At 41.1% G+C, this 21384-nt stretch overlaps 1 protein-coding gene across 1 annotated transcript; it reads right to left on the reverse strand.

Annotated features, from left to right (window-relative positions):
• Positions 1-212: 212 nt before the first annotated feature.
• LOC119727488 (tripartite motif-containing protein 2-like) lies at positions 213-20690 on the reverse strand. Its single transcript, XM_038199375.1, has 2 exons — positions 20207-20690; positions 213-2826 (listed from the first exon to the last, which is right to left on the reverse strand). Exon 2 carries the CDS (start codon positions 2809-2811, stop codon positions 1666-1668), a length of 1146 nt encoding a protein of 381 aa, XP_038055303.1. The 5' UTR covers positions 2812-2826; positions 20207-20690; the 3' UTR covers positions 213-1665.
• Between the last annotated feature and the right edge of the window lie 694 nt (positions 20691-21384).

Below are 21384 nucleotides of genomic sequence, written 5' to 3' on the forward strand. Positions count from 1 at the left end.
TCATTGAATTACTCGCCCCAACCCAGTGAGCCCACGGCCCAGCCGCACCGCAAAAATATAAGTTCTAGGCATATTCAACGGTAAATAGAAGTTCCATTGCACGGTCACACTATGGATGGCTCTGCCCTGACCAATCAGATGACGAGGATTTATTCAGGCGCTATAAATGTTTCACATTCGTGCAATGGAAAGAATAATTTCATTTGGTGATGGAAGGTTCAATGCACTCGGCTTCGCCTCGTGGAATTATTCTTACCATTGCACCCATAAACATTCATTATTTTGTATATCCAGGTAAAGAAATTGACCTTGGAGACATTATAATACCTACGACGTCTGCATCAATTTTTCTTATTACAGTAAACTTGGACTGTGAGAATAGTTTATTAGATGTACAACGTTGATTATAGATTTGTGATTAATACCTCTATAATAAATATGTACATTGCTGATAATACTGAATATTCTAATACAGACCGAATTGAAATTGAGAAAGTACAAGTTCTAAGTATGGAATGACTGAAACATGATAAACATTTATTGCACGACATTTCGCCTAATTGTAAATCTTTGTACAGGTTAAGTGATTGTGATCACTCGGGGAAGAGCATGTACATTTCACACACTTATAATTGAAAATAAATCGTAAAAGCCCTTGTTCGCTAAAACAATTAAACTTTGTCAGTGGCATGTGACAAAAAAGAGTAAAATTTAACAACCTGGAAAATGTTATTGAGCGGGTTCGCAGGGGAATCTACCACATTCCGTTTCTGAGCTTTGTACAATGAATCAAAGCCAAGAAGCTAACGAATTCTGATTTGTGAAAGGTAACCTCTAGGCATAGCTTTGAACTAAGCACATTTTCTTCTTACTCATTATCTACAATGTAAGAAACATGCAGATAGAATTGTACATCTTTTCTCATTTATCTTCACCACGTGGAGATGATTGAACTCATGATTATTTACTCATGAATTTAAAAGCGAAAAAAAAAGGGTCTCATGAATGAAAGCGAAAAAAGAAAGGCCTAGCTATGCCATGGAACGTCCACTATACTTGCATTACTTAAAGTCCTTATGTAAAAGGTCCAACAATTTTAAAGGGTAGTTTCAGTGCTAGTATGCCGAATAAAGTCTCATTTTACCTTCAAACAGGCCAAAGTAATTCGCAAGAAAATCGAAACTCTCAGGCCTTATCATAAAGTGAGTAAATATGATCATCTTTACAAAGTACATCCATTACACGACCACTCTGATTACACAAAGCCAAGTTTCAAGTATTAAGAATACCCAGACCCATTGATTATACATCATGCATCTCTTCGATCACTTCCTATATAAATACCAAAAGAAATTGGTTACTTTTTTTCATAATAAAGTAGTGTTGTGTGATCGCCAATACACGCACGAAAATAATACGATAAGAAACATTTTTTCATGACATTTAAAAGAAAAGCACCTTAATAATTTCGTAATAAAATGTACTCTGAATACAACTCGACAAAAGCGAAGAAAGGTTAATGTATATATGCTATAAAGGAAACTTTTTGTTATAATTTTTGCAATTTTAGGAATAAGCCTTCCAATACATATTAACTGTGTTTTTTATGTACATTTTAACTCTGTGATCTGATTTTTCAAAAAAAAAAATTCTTTGGGCGTTGACTCAGAAGGAGAAGAATTTGATGCAGTGGTTGGTGGCATCTGCTACGGCGACTTTGCAGTCTCCTGCCATGGCAACACTCTCCGGATGTCGAAGGTCATCAATGGGATCATCAATCCGCCTGAGAAACCGACCATTGATATCAAACATGAGCAAGCAGTGGTTACCAACGTCAGCTACCAGGATGTTACCCTCGCAGTCCACCGCCAGGCCACTGGGTGACCGAAACTCTCCGTCCATTTTACCGCGGACGCCGAATGCCCGTTCCAATCGACCGGACATCTCAAAGACGTGGACGGTGTTGTTGGACGAGTCTGTAACTACCAGATCATCGTTCTTAGTGACGGCAATGTGCTTGGGGTGACGGAAGGCGTTTTCTGTGGATCCGTAGCGACCTAATAGTCTCAGCGGGGTGCCGTAGCGATCGTAAGACCTGACGACCCTGGCGTAGACGTCTACCACGTGGATCTGGCCGTCGCTTGTGACTGCAGCCCCGCCCGGCATGCCCAGGTCGTGCTTACCGACCTGACGGAGCAGCCTGCCTTGTAGATCACACACCAAGACCTGTTTGTTGTTGATGTCGGAGATGACCAGCCTCTCGCTGCCGTCCATGCTCAGGTGCCGCGTGATGCCCACGAAGGTCGGCGTGAACTTCTTGCTGAGGTTCTTCACCACAAGCTTGCGGAGGAACTTGCCGTCCATGTCGAAGACCTGGATCCGGTTCTTGCAGTCCGCGACAAAGACCTGCTCCGTGTCGCCGCTGACGGCAACCCCGAGGGGCTTATAGAGCTGTCCCTCCGCGTTCCCCTTGACCCCAAACTGGTGGACGAGTCCGACCAGGACCGAAGATATCGACTCGTTGGTCTCAAACTTCCTGTCCAGGAACTCCATTAATGACACCACCAGCATGCTGTCCGGTAGAGTTTGGATACCGGCCTGTGGCACCGGTACCGAATCTCTGCAGATGGGACATTGGAGGTTCTTGGCCCGGATGGGGCGAGCATTGAACCACTTGAAGAGACATCGGGTGCAGAATGTATGCTGACAGGGAAGCTGTTTGGGTTTCAAAAAGCGCCCCAAGCACAAGGGACAGGTCAGGAAGACGTCTCGAAGCTCTGTTGATAGCTGCACAGCGCTGTAGGAAGTCATGGTTGTCTACCTTCTCTAAAAAGGAGGAAACAATAAGAGAGACCAAAAAAAATTAGTTAGAATCGACCAGTCATAACGTAAAGTATCCCAACCTCTTCAGTACAGTCTAAAAACAGATTGGTTAGCATCATTGGTTGTAATAACCAACTATTGGTTAATATGTGTCCAACCAATCGATTGGTTGGACACATATTAACCAATTGTTGGTTATTTCAACCATTGGTTATGTTAACCAATGTTGTTTTTAAACAAACATGGCCAGTAATGACAGGAACATGTCTCCTGTTCATGTACTGGCACTGAAATGCGAATCAGACGCTTTTTCATTAAATAATGTTTGTTTGCAGTTGACTCACTGTTGAAACAAATTAACAATTCCGTGTCAGATACGTCATGAACGTGTTCCTCACAATGCATCATGTCTCCCTCAATAAATTAAGTCGACACGTTTAAATCATGCGCCAGTGTTTCCATGTTGTTTCGAATGTCGCCGAGACAAATCATTTTCCAATCCGGTGCACTTTTTCCGCGGATCGATTCGAAATCTTATACTCAGCGGATAATAGGCGCACTTGGCTTGATCCTCCTGTTCATTAGCCGTATCCATCTCCTCCCGGGGCTTGTGAGCACATCCAGGGACAGACCAGGTGTTTAACTCGTCCGGTAATCAGATCTACGACACGACTAGCGTTTCGTCCCTTTGGGGCGAATCTCGATCAGGTCTTGGCCCGGATTGTGATGTGCATTGCGCAGCCATTTCTATCTACGGCGATCTCTCTCTCTCTCTTAGGAATGTAGTCAAGGGTGATGACTGCGCATGGCCTACATTTGTTGTGGGCATTCTAAGTGTAAGTGTATGCTCATTACGAAGAAGTTGGCCTGGATCGGAAGTAAACGAGTTGGTGTGCAGACATCCTTCATCCATCGGTATTATCCATTATCATGATTTCGCCAACAACCTGACACAAACACTCACAGAAATGGGCCAAGATTCCGATGTTTTGTCGTTTCCCTTCATCTTCCCGACTATAAATTATTTCTTGTTTATATATCATTTAAGGTTTTGTAACTATTCCTTTCCAGCCTTATTTACTTTTCAGTTGCGAAAAAAATCCCCGTCTTCTCCACTTAAAATCACAATATATACCATGGTCTATGCATCTCCTTCGATCTGCCGGTTCGTGTATAGATTCGAGTCGACGTTTGGATAAAGCTTGCGTGGGCATGTGACTAAGCATACATTGAGTGCAATCAACGAGACCTTTTTTAACTGATCAACCAGACGGTAGGCCTTGACGCTGCCAATTAAGCCCGAGCACAGTACTTTTTGAGCAAATACATTTAGGGCCAAAGAGGGGAGATTCCGTTTTAGAATGAAGTAAATCAATTTGACCTATCCACTAATCCAGCCATGATATAGCTGTAACCTGATTCCATGAAAGATGAGCTCCGTACCAAGTCAAGAGTCGTCATCGGTGATTCAGAGCGCTTTCCTGTGTTTTCCTTGTCTTAGATTTCGTCCGAGTAGGGGATTCAGGCTGCCCAAAGAATAATGAACAGTAAATTCTCAGCAGGAATAGACTAAGTCAAAACGGCAAGGTGATTTTCGTCCGTACCCGTCTCATTCTGTCTCTTCTTAATGTCCGCGAAAATAAAATGTGGGAACGGAACATGGATGACTATTAGCATCTTAACATTGTGCAGGTAAACAGGCTCTAGTGATATCTAAGAGAGAGCAGGCCGCTGTATTAAAGTAACAACCAGCCTGTAGCCGGATTCAAAGTAAGAACCAGACTTTCGTTGATATCAAATTTAGAACCATGAGCCTGTAGCCCGTTAAAGGTAAGAACATACCTGTAGCCGGTATCGTTGAAGTAAGAACCGGCCTTATTAGCCGGTATCAAAGAAAGAATAGGCCTTTCGCTGCATGGTATTTAAGTAAAAACCGGCCACAGGCCTTAAACCGATATCAAAGCAAGAACCGACCTGTAGCCAGTATCAAAGTAAGAACCACCACGTAGCCACACCACGTAGCCAGTATCAAAGTAAGAACCACCATGCAGCCATTATCAAAGTAAGAACTACCATGTAGCCATTATCAAAGTAAAACCAATCATGTAGCCAGTATCAAAATAAGGACCACCCTGCAGGATCCAAGTAAGAACCTGCCTGTAGCCATGCAGGATCCAAGTAGGAACCTGCATGCCTGTGGCCGATATCAAAGTAAAAACCACCATTAGCCAGGATCCCAAGTAGGAACCTGCCTGTACCCGATATCAAAGTAAGAACCACCATGTAGCCAGTGTCCAAGTAGGAACCACCATGTAGCCAGGATCACAAGTAGGAACCAGCCTGTAGCCAGGATCCAATGGAACCAGCCTGTAGCTGATATCAAAGTAAGAACCACCATGAAGCCATAGTATCAAAGTAGGAACCAGCCCGTAGCCGATATCAAATTAAAAACCGACTAAAACCACTTTCAAAGTAAGAACCAACTAGCAGCCGGTAAGTACCAACCTACTACTGCAGCCGTTATCGAAGTAAAAACCTGCCCGTAGCCGGTATTTAGGTGAGAACCAACTTGTTGTCGGTATCAAAGTTAGAACCAGCCCGTAGCCGATATCAAAGTAAGAACCAGCACGTATAGCCAGTATCAAAGTAAGAACCACCATGTATAGCCAGTATCAAAGCCGGTATCCAAGTTACAAGAACTCCAAAGTTGATAAAGTTAAATTGTAGGCATTTGACGTTACTGGGTCAAAACACATTGTCAACTTTTTTTCACCAATTTCTGGCAGAGCAAGCAGGTGGCGGTAAAAGGAAGGGAATGTCTGCAAGTTTGAAGCAGCCAATTTTCTGTGCATCAGTGCATCTCTCCTAAATCGTTCCTTGAACCTGCAATAAGGCTGCGCCTCTTTATAGCATCCAGCCTCTGCGCTTTTCTTTGTAAATGAATTGAATGAGTTTTTCTCCTTTTTTTGTATTGGTAAGGAGGAGCTGCAGGCAAGTATCCCATGGACTTCCATCCTGGCAATAATTGAAATTGATCGCAGTATTGAGATGCAGCCTTGTGTTACTCATTCCCTTCACGAACGAAGCCATGCAAAAGAAAGAATAAGAAACAATCCATTTTCACCGGCAGAAGCACATGAAAGAAAATTTAACACCCTGGAGGATCTTTCCAAAAATTTCAAAGCCAAAAAAAAGGAAGAAAATCTAATTAATCCAACTCTAAAATCAAAGGTATGATTTCAATCAGCTAAGAACAAGTTTCAACACGAGCGAATGTGAGCTGTACATTGCCGCAAACTATACTAGTTCCGTTCCACGCACTAAAATTAAAAAGAGAGAAAAGTGTGCCAATAGGGATACACCCTGCTGACAAAATACCATCAACAAAGTAAACCCGAGGAAAAGGGATCCCAAGCACAAAATCAATAACAGTTTCTCATATACCGAGTGTAGCCTCTACTCTTCACTGGGTTCTCGGTCGGCAAAACGTGCAGCGCCCACAGCGATTTGGTTATTGAGAATGCGTTATTAACCGAGCTTACGGGTCAACTCGCGCCCCGGGGTCCACAATGAAGCTGCGGCCGGCTCGACATTTTCGTAAATGGCAAGAGGTGGTATGGGTCTATATAATAAACGAGATTTTGGAGATTGGCGGATTGGCGAATCGGAGGAATTCGGTGCTGATAAACATCGGATTGTATTCTTGTATGTTTTTAAAGAATTATAGCAAAGAGTACTGAGACCCACTGATGAACTAGTCATTTGGGTATAATTTCTGTTACCGCATATGGTACATTAGGGAGACATTCCCGTTGACTTGTGCACCAAAAAAAATCAAACTTTAATTACCCCTAACCACAACTTTACCTTATATCCTATACCCCTACGAAACTTGGTAAATATGGGGTTTGCATAATGACGAATCGATTAAGCCTATTTTGCGACGGTAAAATTGTACCTAGAAATATGAGTTGGAACATTAGAGAGACACTGAAATGTCTCATTAAGTGGCCTCGTGTCCCAAAGGTATACTTTTTGATGATGACGTGTCTCCCTAAGGATGCCGGTACATTTTGTGATGATAACTGCAAATGCAAGTCTTGAGATAATTACGTTCATGCATATTATGGAAAAAAAGTGACGAATCTTGTTAAATTATTTGTCTCAACCAAGTTTGAAATATTTGAAGAATAGAACAACATTTTTATGCATCAATCGCAAACAACAAATCAATCGCTGTGTCTTTTTGTGGGTCAATCATGTTACGTCTGCAAAAACTTTTCTTTCGTGCCTTTGCGTATGTACCTAAAGCAAACAAAATCAAAAGGAATACAAATCCAACCCGCAATTTTCACATCTAACGTTAACGACACCAGACAAGTTTAAATCAAGTGCCGAAACTCCTCACTCGAAGTGCCGCAAGCAATCTTCACAAAACCGGAGAAAAATATATATTACTTGAAAATGTACTCCCAAGTTAACTCCCCAATAACCTGGAATGCTCCCGCGTCTCAGTAGAAGTCAAGAGTACAAATTGTTTATCTGTTTATCACTCAGGTGCTTTGACGGCAGATCGAGGGGGTTAGATGGTAATGAAGATATTGGATCGCAGAGGGTAATCTTATAAATCAAATCAAAACTTCATCAGTCAAAAAAGCGGGGATAGGAAATCGAGTTAAGTGCGGATGAGGGGAGCGCCGCGGTGCGAAAATGTTAGCTCCGAGTAATTGCGCCGGCGTGGCTCAGCCAAAGAAAAACCTCGAGATGGCCGGTTAAGAAATTGAAGTGGAGAGTAATATTAGCGATGTCGCTGCCGATATCAAGATCTAATGGAATTGCATTCGCAGTTGGCATAAATATTTATCAGAGTGTAAACATGGCTGCTTCTGTCTAGTGGCTGACGCAAATAAAATATGATAAAGAGTAAAAAGCTATAACTGTGTACATTTATGACGTGTTGATATATACATTGATGAAGCAAACTCTGTGATATATCCAAAAAGGTGATACAAGCACATGCATGTACCATTGTGTTGCAATGTTAGTCGGAATATTTGAGCGCTCGAAACTCACACGATAATAAAATCAGTGATTTTCCCTTCCGAACTAAAACCCGATGCAAGACCGAGCACTGCAATTTTGTTTCGCTTTTTAAGTGACTCAATCCAATTTATTTCACTCAATTATATACGTCAGCCGGTTGTACTGGTGTTTTTCAGTATTAAATAAAATGAATGAATAATCACGCAATTCAATCATGATTAAACATCGACCCAATAAGACGTGCACATGCTTATCACTATATGAGTTTTATTAACTTTAAATGAAACGTGCATCTACCATACGTCTTGATAAAAAACGACTGCTATCGCGTGCAATTTCGAACTGCTCACGCGGTTCCAAATTAGAAGGCCTTCATTCGAAGAATTTAGTCGAGTATATGAGTTTATAGAGAAACTTCAAGGCTTCAAGTACCTGTTTTATGTTTCCAATATTAAATATTTTCCATTTCACGGTCTGTTCAATCTAATAACTTGGCTTCTGGGGCCAAAATCCCAGCCGAGCCGAGTGCGAAATAAAATCGCTTGCGCGAATCATCACCGAGGACCCTGAAACGTTAAACCTGCTACAGTAAACTCTCCCCAAGATTGAGACCCGAGTCCGCGGGATAGAAATGGATAAGCCGCGCAGTACGGGGTAGCAAACAGCGATCGATGGTGGCTATTTCCTGGCCACCTCGTAATCGATAACCCCCGCTCACGGGTGACGGGACCCGGCCAAGCCCCGGTCGGACCGAGATGAAGGCCTGGTGAAGTTGCGAGGGTTTTATCTGAAGCCGGGGTAGGGAATATGGATTCGCTCTGCTGGGGATGGATGGCCCCGTCTAATACCTTTAACAGGTTTGTCTTGCGTCCGGAGTTTTTGCCCGGCACCCCAAGACTGATCATTGGAACGATTTTTTTGTTTTTCGTTGGTTGGTTACTTGGCTTCTTCCTTGAGCGATGAGATGTGCTTTCAGTTTAAGCTTCGTCTCTTTGAAGGAATAACAATGGATATTTGCTGGTGTCCATTAAAATAAAACTGATTTGCTGCTTCGCCCTAAGAGGCATCCGTTTAAGAGGTGAATGCATTCTCTGAGATGAAAATTTAATTTCGCGCGACCGCACTTTTCATTTTAGAGCATAAAGTGTAATAAAAAGCGATAAATTTCACTTTGTGTGCCAGGGGCTAGTATAGTGGATCGGCCTTTTAAGATGTTTTCTTTTAATGGAAGCTAGTGTAAACCAGACTGTACTATTTCGGGCTAGAAATTTAGGACGTGACTCATATAAACCACACAAAAAACGAAACCTACAGCAAGCCTTTCTTTATACTCTAAGCGTGTTTGTACTGCGGTGTGAGTTACTGCACCGACTTTTGATTAAAGGGTAGGAATACCGCTATCTTTATTGCTTGTCCGGCGGTGATATACACAGAGTGAGCCGAGTGATCGGGTCTCATATCTAGTAGTACCTCTGCTCCACTGCGGACACAATTGAACTAAAAGCAGTCTATAACAACATCTGCGCGAGATGGCCGCGGGCAGGGTTGGAGCTCGAGTGAACTCAGACAATATTTGGGGGCGATGATTTAATGCAAGGACCTATATCAGTATACGGCTTGTTTTCGGTGGCTCTCGGCGATAAACTCTGGAAGATGTGTGGAGGTTTTTACATTTTATCCGTACCTACCACCACTGAATTATCACGCGGTCAATACTCAGCAGTGTTCACACGTACCTTGCAGTTGCACTGTTCAATTCCGAACCTGAGACAGATTTTATTAAGAATCAGAGGTTTTGATTAAAACTGTGATCTTTAACTGGATTCACGGACAACTGCAGCTTTCTGCATGCTTTTTTTCCTTCAGAGTTTATTCAGTGATATGACTTAGATCGTGCGTAAAACCAGGTTTGTATTCATAACCCTTAATTGGCTGTTTCGGCACTTTTGCCGAAATAGCCTTTGTTTTCGTTAAGATTTTTATTTTTTTTATTTTTTTTTTTTTTCTTTTTCAGTCATTTTGCCCATAGCATTTGTACACGGTTTTTTTGTCACCGGCACTTTGGGCACTAAAATCAATCCGATTGACTTTATACTTGGCACACACTTAGACCAGCATCTGAAGTTGTGTGCCGAACATTGACGTCATCGTGACGTCATCGACTAATTTATTATAGAATTTTGAATATTTAATTTTTCCCATAGACTTTGTACACAGAAATCGAAACAAAATTGTCGATTTTCAAAGGGCATTTTTGACTCTTTGCCAGTAATTCATTTGCACCAATCTTTGTCCAAGCAAAGACCCTAATTCAAACAACATTGTGTAATGATGACGTCATGATGACGTCATCCGGTGTGTATTTATAGGCAATTAAATTGTGACACTTTTAATATTTAAAAATGCATAAGAAATCAACCGTACGCGTCCGCAGCATTCTGTTACCGGCAAGTGGTAGAGTAGGTTGAGGTCTTTATTTCATTCAGTGTGCGTGAAATCACGTGACCCTTGCTTCCGGTCGAAAAAGGCCAAAACCGGAAGTGGCTTATTATTTGAAAATGGTAATAGATATGAACTTGCTTTTAATGGTGTTAGTCTCTTGGCTAGAAGTATTCTTCAAATCATCTACCAATGACGTCATGCAATCTTCGAGCGCCCTCTAGCGACAGGTTGAAAATTTGCAAAAATGTATTTTGAATAGATGTCTGTGGCGAAGTTTGTCGGAATCGCCTAAATATTGGTGTGTATGATGACCTTGATCCACTTAAGACGTGTGCGAAGTTTTAGGCGAATGACGTCATCAGACCGGAAGTTATAATAAAAAAACTCTTTTTCATTTGAAAATTCCTGAAAAATCAACCATGGCAGTTTTTATGTTAGTTTTTACTTTAATTGTCGATTTAAGGGTAGGTCTGACCTAAGTCAAAGCTTCAAGGCAATAAGCGAACTCGGACACGCCCTGCGCACACTTAAAACTTCAGGTTGACAATACATCTGCTCTAAAACATGCACAGAACGTCTATATGTACATACACGTACGTTACGCACGTACTGTACATGTACATCGTACATGTAATGTCAGTCAGCCTGCAGAGCACGTGTTGCCGAGGTCAAATCCTGTCCACATCATATCATAGTGACCGTTTTAGCCGATTTTCGGCTAACTTTGACAGATTTTATGTTCGTGCATGCACATAGTCAGGGACGTATAATAAAAAATCATAATGCCGAAAAGCCCTATGTTACGTATTTAAAGGTGCAGTTTTTCTGCCGTGGGATTTTCCACAAGTCTTTTCCTTTACAACACTGATATCTTACTGAGTAGTTCTGAACTTCAGCCGAGAATTACTATGAGAAGGAAAGAGAAATCGTATTTTTTTCGCGCTTTCATTCGATTGAACATATTCCTAAGGGTCAGAATATCAAGTAATATTTCATAAAAATGTTTCAGTTCAAAGGCAAATTACAAATTTAAAGGTGCAATTTTTCTGCAGTGGGATTTTGTTTTTAGCCCGTTAACTTTGTACACGTGTTAGCCCATTGACTTAGTACACGTTTTCAAGCCACCATTTCTATAACTTGGCGATCTAAAATCGTCATCAATGTTACAGCCAAGGAAGACCCTCATACAAAAATTATGCCAAGACTATGACGTCATGATGACGTCATCACCTAATTTTTTTATTGATTTTTGAAAATTTACGTGCATATTATGAAGTCCTATATCTACAGAACTGTAAGTCTGATTGGGTTGAAACTTGGTATGTGGCTAGACCGGGATGTGTTATAGGTAGAACAAAATGTAGGTGGTCGAGACCTGAACATGATTTTTGCGGGAATCGATAGAATTATCGAGGGTCTTCATTTTTTAAATATGTGCAAATAAATCACGTGACCCTTTCTTCTGGTTGAAACCGGAAGTGCTTTGTAATTTAAAATTGGTGAAAGACGCGAACTTGCTTTCAACGATGTTTGCTCTGGCTAAGTTGTTCTTTACCATAATATTATAGTAATAGATAAAACTTTATGTGACGTCATCATGACGTCATCACGTGTCATGTGACGTCATTATTCAAAGCCCTATACGAATGGAATCACATATATGCCACCATTTATTATAAACAGAACTACACATCCTTCGTTGATGGAACACATGTCACATGTCACAAAAAGCTACCGAAACAGCCCTATGTTTGTCCACAAACATATGTCTAGTTTTGAAACTTGTGTTATTGCAAAAAAAATCGGTTAATGAGCAAATGAATTAATTGCGACTTGAGGCATAGTAGTGGTTAAAATAAAAACAAAAAAACAACAAATAAAATCATAAGATTTGGACTCCTACGAAATCTAGTCTCGTTTACCTTCTGTTTCTGCTAGATATGCAGCAGTCTGCGTTACGGGATATGTATAGTTACAGGCACGTGGTGGCTAACGGACGCTAATGATTGTCCATCTTTTAAAATAAAAGAAAGGACTCTTACACCACCATGCACACGCGACCTGTCACAGTCCTTAATTATGCGAGTGCGTTTTTCATAGAATCCATTTTTTCTACACTACACCGTACAAAGAAAATCTACAAACACTGAAATGGGTACGACTTGTGCCATAGAAAAAAATACCGCAGCGTGAATGTGTTTTTTTTTCGTGGCGTCATATACCATTCCCTTCACGTTCGCAATCGCCGGTAGCATGAGCCGCACTTCATTAGGATCATTGATTATACTCTGATAGAATGTGCAGGAATCATCAATCACTGCCCTAAACGTCAATCCTGAATATTGAGGTTTCATTCCTATATAACTACGTATACAAAACAGTCAATGGGCTTTTATAGGTTTGTGCATGATTGCCAGAGCGCCGCACATTTTTCATTTGCCATAATACTCACGTCTCGGCCCGTCGTGATGTTAACCGATACCCTAACGAATTTGCTGAGCTGTCGCTTTAGCTTCTGTCACTTTCATCGCCTTGGATTTCACTCGGCCAGACCTGTCGGTTCCAGAATTTCAGATGAATTCGCAGAGCCGATGTCGCCTTGAGCAAACACAAACAGCGTGGTATACCGGTATGTGCGAAACCTAACGTAACACTTACACACCTCTGCATGATAACATGCAACTCCAATGGCAGGGGCCCTTTTTTCAATTTTGTGCATATGTATTCTGTGATGTAAAGTTTACTGGACCGCTGTGGTTTTCACAGTCAGCCATCTTTGTTCTAGAGGAACGTTCTGCTGTGCAGCGGTAGACGTAGATATAACTTGCGCTCTTTACTGATTGCTGATTGGTCAAAAGTAGATATCGAATCTCTGGGTGACGATAAATTAAGATCTCGAGCGGTTCGGACGATATCGGTGTCGATCCTACCGAAAATACATGTAATGGCGCATTACTTGTAACAACCGTTCTCTATCTCGCACAGTTTGGCATTTCTGCCATATATTGTTTGCGTCAACGTTCGATGTGTTGCCTTTATCAAGAGTTGCCTTTATCAAGAGTATATAATTGTGCATATTTATTGCGCGTTGATATGTGAATCGATGAAGCAAACTCTGTGATATATCATAAAAGTTGATGAAACCACATACTATGCATTGCATTCGTTAATCGGAATATTTTAGCTCTCGAAACTCGCACGATTATAAAATCAGTGATTTTTTCTTCCAAACCGAAACCCGATGAAAGAACAAACATTGCAATTTTCCTTTGCTTTATAAGTGACTCAGTCTAATGTATTTCACTTAATTATTGACGTCATGAGCCGGTTGTCCAATAGTTGTTTTGTTCATTTAAAAAAATGACTGTAATCACGCAATTTATACATGATTAAACGATTGGCGTCAACGTTTGATCTGTTGCTCATTATTGCGATTATTAATGAAAATCTTGTAGTTATGACCAGCTCAGTCGATGTTTGCATATTCAACATCCTGTCTCGGGCAAGTCGCCTTAAAATTGCAATCACACAGCAAAATATTAGTCGTTTGTTTTGACCAATTATTCTGGGAAACAATAATGATATGACTACATCAATCTCAGTTTTCGACAGAGACTGCCGGGAACAAGCCAGTAATGCAGTAGTGCAAAGAGGCAATAGCCGAGTGCTATAGGAGTGGGCGAGACTGATAAAAGCACAAATCCACCGAGGACAAGACAGAAACTTTTAGTAAACGATGCCTGGAGAATATCGTTGCAATGGGAATTGTGATGCGCTTTCACAAAGTAGTCGGGCATGACTCGACGGCTGTATGATGAGCTCACACCGAGACAATTTACACCACAATCAGTTGACGCTTCAGACATGGAACAGTCGCCATTATTACCGGCGGACAGCATATTCCGCAGGTGACCACTCCATCATGGGGAAAGCGAGAGCATGACAGCAAAATCGAAACCCAAGGCAGCGCGAGCGAAAATTTTATGAGGGGAAAAAGCTATCAGGCAATTGTGTTTGTCTATTTCAGAATGGAATTAAGGTTGCGATAATCAATTCAATTTATACACCAGGTGTGATGATATAGATTGTAATAAGGTAACACATTTTGTAAGGTACGAACTTCCTGAAGATGTGTTGTTTAGCATGGTCCGTTTTGAACGATTTCTCAGCTAGGTTCACAGTCTCGCGAAAGAGGGCAGACACATATGACAGTTGGATATGTTCTGACATAACGAAGAATGACACTGTTTTTTTCACATTTCAATCCATTGCCCGAGGACAATGAGAACAGATCTGAAAGTCTGAGCTGCATTACAAGCTAAATAACTGACACTGCAAATTCATATCTGATATTATGACAATGCCCAGTGGCAATAGCGCACCGTCATGTTGAAATATTTCCACTACTGTTAGGCTACTTCATTTCTACTATATTAAAGTACATTTCTTATTTATATATTTTGTTTCAAAATGTCGATGTTGATTTTAGGTGCCCGTTTATACATTGCATGTTTACAAAATATGCACACTGTTTCATACGATGCCAAATCTACTGACCCCTACTTTAAAATTTGAAATTTAATTCATTTTTTTTCTTGAGGGACTTTGTGTGGCTCTTCCAACCAGAAATATGTTAGATTCGATATTGACGAATATGAGTAACACACCAACATGCAAAAGGCATTCAGAGTTGAGTAGTGTAGTGTGGTCATGCTTCATTTACAAATTTCCCGACTTTAACCTCTTGAAAATTTCCCAGCGTCAGAAGGGACGACTGTGCTAATTGACGTGTTTCGCTTGGCCTATCTCAGTCCCAACGTTAGCCTTAATGTAAATCTTTTAATGTTTCATATAACACGGCCTTCCCCGGAGCACCAACTTCGACCGAACATCTCCGCCCGTGGCCATGTTCAAGGCGAGTTTATTAGGGCCTCCACCACAAAAAAGTCTGCGCTCTCTCACCGCGGCCTCGGTGCGCGCGGCAAATCGACCCGGCTGCGATCGCTAAAGCATTAATAGCCGTCCTCTGGCGTACACATCACAAGGTTGCAGTTGACTCACTTGTCAACGCAACATCATTGCAAGCTGTTTCCGATCGATGGTGCGAGCCTAGACCCAAACCGAATGACAGATGAGCACAAAATCAAATGCACTGACTTGCAATCAACTTGAATTCGATTCTAGACTGTGAGAGCCACACACAAAGTTCAGAAATTGGAAGAAGGTCCAATATTAGCATGAGGTTTAGAGGGGTGTTACTTAAGTCAAACTCATTTGGGGAAATCGTTTAGAAAAACTGAAAATCACCTTTCACTGCAAAATCTTCAACACTGAGTTAAAAATAGGAAAAAGAAATACAAAGTAACACTCATGGAAATAAAGCTTCGTGTCATTCGCCTAACAAGTCACCACAACACAGAACAAGCTACTGAAGGTAAAAAGCTGCAATTTCTTTCAAACCCCCACTTACCACTTTCTCGACTGAGGACGAACTACACCGCTCCTAAAATCTACTTCCGGGAAAACACTGACACCTTGAACATATTTAATAACCTCACTAAGAACATGGGAAGTCTTAATAACACACAGGGAGATTTTCCTTGAAACTTTTCCATAGCGGAGATGTGATTTCGCAGTCGGGTTTCAACACTTGCAAGTGCCACCTTGTATGTGACACGTTGGGTTTACGCCTTAGTGATGCGTACGGTATATAATTGAGCACGAAGGAATCCATATAGCCTCGTACACGTGTTTACCGTCATCCCCACCAGACCTGATTTCCCACGGACGGGTGTATACGTGTAACTGTCTGTTTGAAATATCATATCAAGGTATCTCAGAAGTGTGACGACATGGTCTGTTGGTTCACGGTCACTCAATTACAAAAAAATAAGGCTTGGTGTAAACGCCAGAACCGGGCGAGGTGTGAAGTGTGTTGATATGGTCAGGGCCATCCATTTCTTGGACGACAAGCCTTTCTTTTGTCATTTAGAGGGGCCATATTTTTTCTTAAACAGGACTACTTGGAAAATATAATTCAAAGTAGTTCTTGACGTATACGGACCAATTTTAATAGTGGCATACCCATGTGTTATATTAGCTGACACAACTGGTTCTAAACAAATGCTTTTCGTTGTACATCGTGCATGGCAGATTTAGCCTACACGGGCCATAAAGATATTCAGATATATACAAATGCTTTTCGTTGTACACCGTGCATGGCAGATTTAGCCTATACGGGCCATAAAGATATTCAGATATATAAAAGGCAAAAGGTTGCAAGATTTATGCATTTAATTTTTGGTACTGACATTTAAATTCCTCGTCCTCTTAACTTATGCATTGCATTAAAAAATAGTTGAAGATTATTTTGTTATTTAAATCTGTGAAATTTCATGCAGTTGATTTGTCCTGCCCCTTCAAAACGTTATTCCTTGTTGACCAGTCTGTTACTGTGTCTTGTCCGCTAAACGAAATTCTCCGAACCCTTTGTGGCTTAAAATTGAAGTTGTGAATGAGATTGTTTCGATTTTACTGTGCTTTTTGTTACTTTGATTAACACTTTCAATCTTTTGACTGTAACGAGGTATTTTGAACAAACTGTGAATAAAATGAACACGTTGTCATGACAACCGCGAGACGAGATTCAAAGTAAGGCTTCCAGACAACCACAATATCATGCAGGCACGTTATATTTTTGTGACAATTTTTTTCCCGCCTTCAGGGGAAACTACGCCATGCAGACGAGAGAGCATTCTTTTATATCACCCGCTACTGTCTGTTCATACTGTTACATGTCCCCAGCGAATCTTCACCTTTCCCAGGTGTTTGGCGCGTTTTCTGACAGCATGTCCGTCTGCACGTAAATATAATATGCTCGACTAATCATTTCTGATTAAATTGCTCGCGGTCGCACGCACCACGAATACAGGTGTCCGGTCACGGTGACATTTTGTTTTGTTACACTGACCACGCGGTTTACTAACGCCGTAAGAGTGTGGGACCAGTGAATTATGGCGGCCTTGACACTGGATAGTGGATATACTTTTCCAATCGACCAGAATCATGCGAGTAAATTTGATTCTTATTCAAAGTGACAACTGTATGAAATGATGAAAACGTTCTCGATGAAAAAACCCCCAGGATACTCAGCAACATACACACTCGCATTACCTTGTTTTCTCAGGATATTTGTCATTTTCTGATAATGTAATGGACAGGCCTACATGTACGGTTCTAAAATTCTTTCCAAACGTGTCGAGTAACATTTGTGGAAAGGGTACCGGTAATAGGCCTATACGCATGGATTAAGGTCGATAAAGATATTTGATATATTCAGATATTTCAATTCAAAGTGAATATTAATGATCAAATTTGATATCAAAGGTCTATTATTGCATTATTTACCACTGAACTTTAACAAAGACGGATCGTCGCTCTATAAAAGGTTTTCGCTCCTGAACTGCACTAAATACAATCCTTGGTCATTCACACACAATGCAGCAAATGAGGCATTACAGCTCACAACATCTGTAGCAGCAAATTGGCTGACATTGTGACTGTGTCTCCGGGATCTCAATATGTTAGCCAATTACCGACGCCACCTTGAAGTGTGTTTTCACAGCGACAAATGAGTTGTTATTCTTTACACACGATTTCCCCACACATAATCCACCCATTAACAAACTAATCCCAAAATAATGAGACATTTCTACACATTGGCTTCACTATACATAAATATGGTAAACGCCCAATGACTCATAAACACCTTCATAACACAGCCACGGCAGTGCAAGTATAAAAGGATTTTTTTTCTTGCGGAACCGGTATGGTAGGCCTATTGAGAGTTTTTGTGGTCTATTGTGTTATGAATTGTAATCTGCGCTTGCTGTTGAAAAATAAAATCGCTTTGCCCTTGGGTGTCAACTATCCCATAACGTCAATGACTGGGAATGGTATGCTAAAACTGCCGAGTATGAGGTACAGAATTTTAGAGTACAGAATTTGGAAGTAAACTTTGACAGCAATGTTTAACTTCAATAAACTTGCCATCCACACGGAAAGAGCTTTCTATAGTTGTTTGGAAACTAGTATGAGGAAAAGCTTTCCGACACGGTTATATTATTGCTCATTGTTTGTAGGGTAAAACTTCATAGGTGAACCGGCTAGTGAATTTGAACAAGCAGCAGATTTTCGGTGCAAGTTCAGCAAAACAACAATTTCAGTTTTTATGACGACTGAATGCCAATGGAAATCACGGATGAGCGCCCCATAACGAATGGGTTTGGAAGCGCCTCCCAAGCCCTATATCTCGTGCTGGGTGGTGCATAGAGATGCTCAACAGGTTCATCACAGAAAATGAAGGTTTTAACTGCAGCATTTTGCTTGGCTCATAACACCTGATCACCTTCCCATTCTCATTCAAGTGTTTCGTTTAATGTCTCCCTCATTGGCAAATATTTCAAGATATCGGTTTAACTTAAAACATTATTTAGGCTTCATGTCAATTCAAACATTTTACTAAGCATTAAAGCCGTAAATTTATCTCTCTCTGATAAGTGGGATCTATCACTCATCAAAACATTCCTCAGTAATCACTCGACAAATATCTTTGTGGCTGCACGGAATTCAATTTGAAAACTTTGGTTTTGCCTCTTGTCTGACGTAAACATTTCAGTCTATTCAGTGTATATACACTGACTGTACAAACTAAATATTTATCCGCCATCCTAATGACACACCAACTCACCGCGTATCCAATTGCAACTTGAATATATACACCGTCTATAGAATGAAAATGGGTTAAGTGTAAACACTATCTGATACTCCATCGCTGCTGTTATAAAATACATAAACTAAATTGGCTGATTGACGCTCGGGAGAGCGGAGTGAATACTGCGAGTAAACCAAACCGTATATGAAAGTGGCCCGAAATGCACGCGCGGACGTCACTTCGAATCTCACTACTTGAATTTCAGTACTAATGGCATCTACTTCCAGAATCAAATACTCATGTTCATTTTTTTTTTGATGTGAGGTTAAAAGAAGGTGGGCCAAAAAAATATGCGCGGTGTGAGTTATACGGCCAAGGAGTATTATGTGTCGAGCCCCACTTGCTCTTTCTACCCGAGTGAAAAATGACGCCGGGAAAACAAACACTTAACGCGCGTCGCCAGAATTCGTGATCTGCCTTCAAATCAGGAATACATACCACCATTTATACGAATGAGTGTTATAAGTGGGTCATGTCGGTACGTGCTTTATACAATGTCCACAATGAAGAACGGGTCCGAGTTGGAAACAGGGACATTCCAAAAGCCCTACTTCATATTTAGTCTGTCACCGAATGATCCATTTAGAAGTACTTTCTCGTATATGGAATGAAATGGGCAATAGGGTGATGTTCTTTAGTGGACACCAAGATCACCAAGAATGTGGGAGCAGGTCTCAATTGTGCATGAACTTTGTAAGAAAATCAGGAAATATCTCATGCCCATACTAACAGTAACAACCCACCTGTGTCATAAACGCATGACACAACCTAACTGTATACGAGACCAATTTAGTTGAGGTTGTGTCAAATACGCCCAAAAGCGTATTTTTGATGTCCTCTGTATTAGGTACAGTTACACATAATAATCAACACACATACAAGGCATATTGATTCAATTTTCACTTTTACTTTAACTTTTGTTTGCGCCACGTGTTAGGATAGTTATGCTTTACGAGAGTTGTTTTTCCCCCCGGATTTTGCCATTCTGACCGTTTATGGCGTGTAGGTATGCCAGTAACACATCACAGATGCAAGCAGTTACATTTCACTAGTGTTTCACCAGAAAAATCACAGTTTTAGTTAGTAAATCCAGATCTTACGCAAAGAGTAAATCTGTGAACTCACCTGGCTTTGGACTGTCACAAGTGACTGACGAAGTGATCGGTCTTACAGTCGAGGTGCGTTGACTGTGCTGCCGTGAACTCGACCCGATTTGCCCTCGACCCGTTCTGCGAATGAAGTACGGTAGGCCTGAAGTCGCGTGGTTCAATGAATGCTGCTAATCGTCAAACCAAGTTGAAACTGAAAACGATAGTAAACACTAGCAAACTGGTCAGACACTAACGTATAACTGTTAGTGCCATGTTTTGTCGTATGTATGAAATATGCCAACGTCAATTCATAAACTGTGCGAGTGCGTGTATAGCGTGCAGTCAGTCGTCACTTCCATATCAACACTATTCAGCCCGTGAAAGAATCAGCTTCTTTTATTCAGTGGTGGGGAGCGTGCGTGTCCCTGTTGTCTGATCCCGACGACCGTTTCGTGTATGATTTACGAGAACTTACATAAAATCCTTTCTTGTTTTGCCTTTGGCTGTGTTGCACCTGTCATAAAACTGCCATTCATCAGTGGCATTTCGCGCCATTTGTATTCGTCTTGGGTGCAGTTTTTGCGCTTTGGGAAATCATGTCTGCTAACTACCGTATGTCATGCCAGATTACAGTAAGCATATCTGATATTTTGACATTTTCGCATTACTGGCATTAGAATGAAGAAAATCCCCGGACACTGCAAAATGAAATCTCCACCAAACCCCAAGGAATGTGACTTGTGAATTGTATTGATGATTGCATCCATCGTAAATTGTTCAAATCAAAATGATCGAAATTCACAAAGCATGCAAACCGTAACTTGAAAGAAGAAAGAATTTGTACAATCATTTTGTTCAAGTGGTTCGTTTGGCGTCAATTCCAACGCTTTCCCATTTTATATGTCTGTTAACCAGGGCACGACAAGGCTTCATATCCGTGTATAGCCCTCGTGTCGGGCCCCTGACGGTGCAGATAAAGTTGTCATCAAGATCTCATCGGGCCCGGGACGAGCTACCCAACAAAAGTGAGCGTTTTGCCTTCACGCCATAATCACTGTGACACAATCTAGCAAAATGAGGCACAAGTTGCCAGAGCTGCTTTAGATTCAAAGGCCCGTTTCAAATCCGGTGTTAAACAAGTGATAACAGTCAACATTTACATTCACACTACACAGTAAGACTGAGTAATGATGTCTCGATGAATAACAGAAA

Source organism: Patiria miniata, unplaced genomic scaffold (assembly GCF_015706575.1).
Source record: "Patiria miniata isolate m_02_andy unplaced genomic scaffold, ASM1570657v1 HiC_scaffold_20, whole genome shotgun sequence".
In the NCBI taxonomy this organism is placed as follows: domain Eukaryota; kingdom Metazoa; phylum Echinodermata; class Asteroidea; order Valvatida; family Asterinidae; genus Patiria; species Patiria miniata.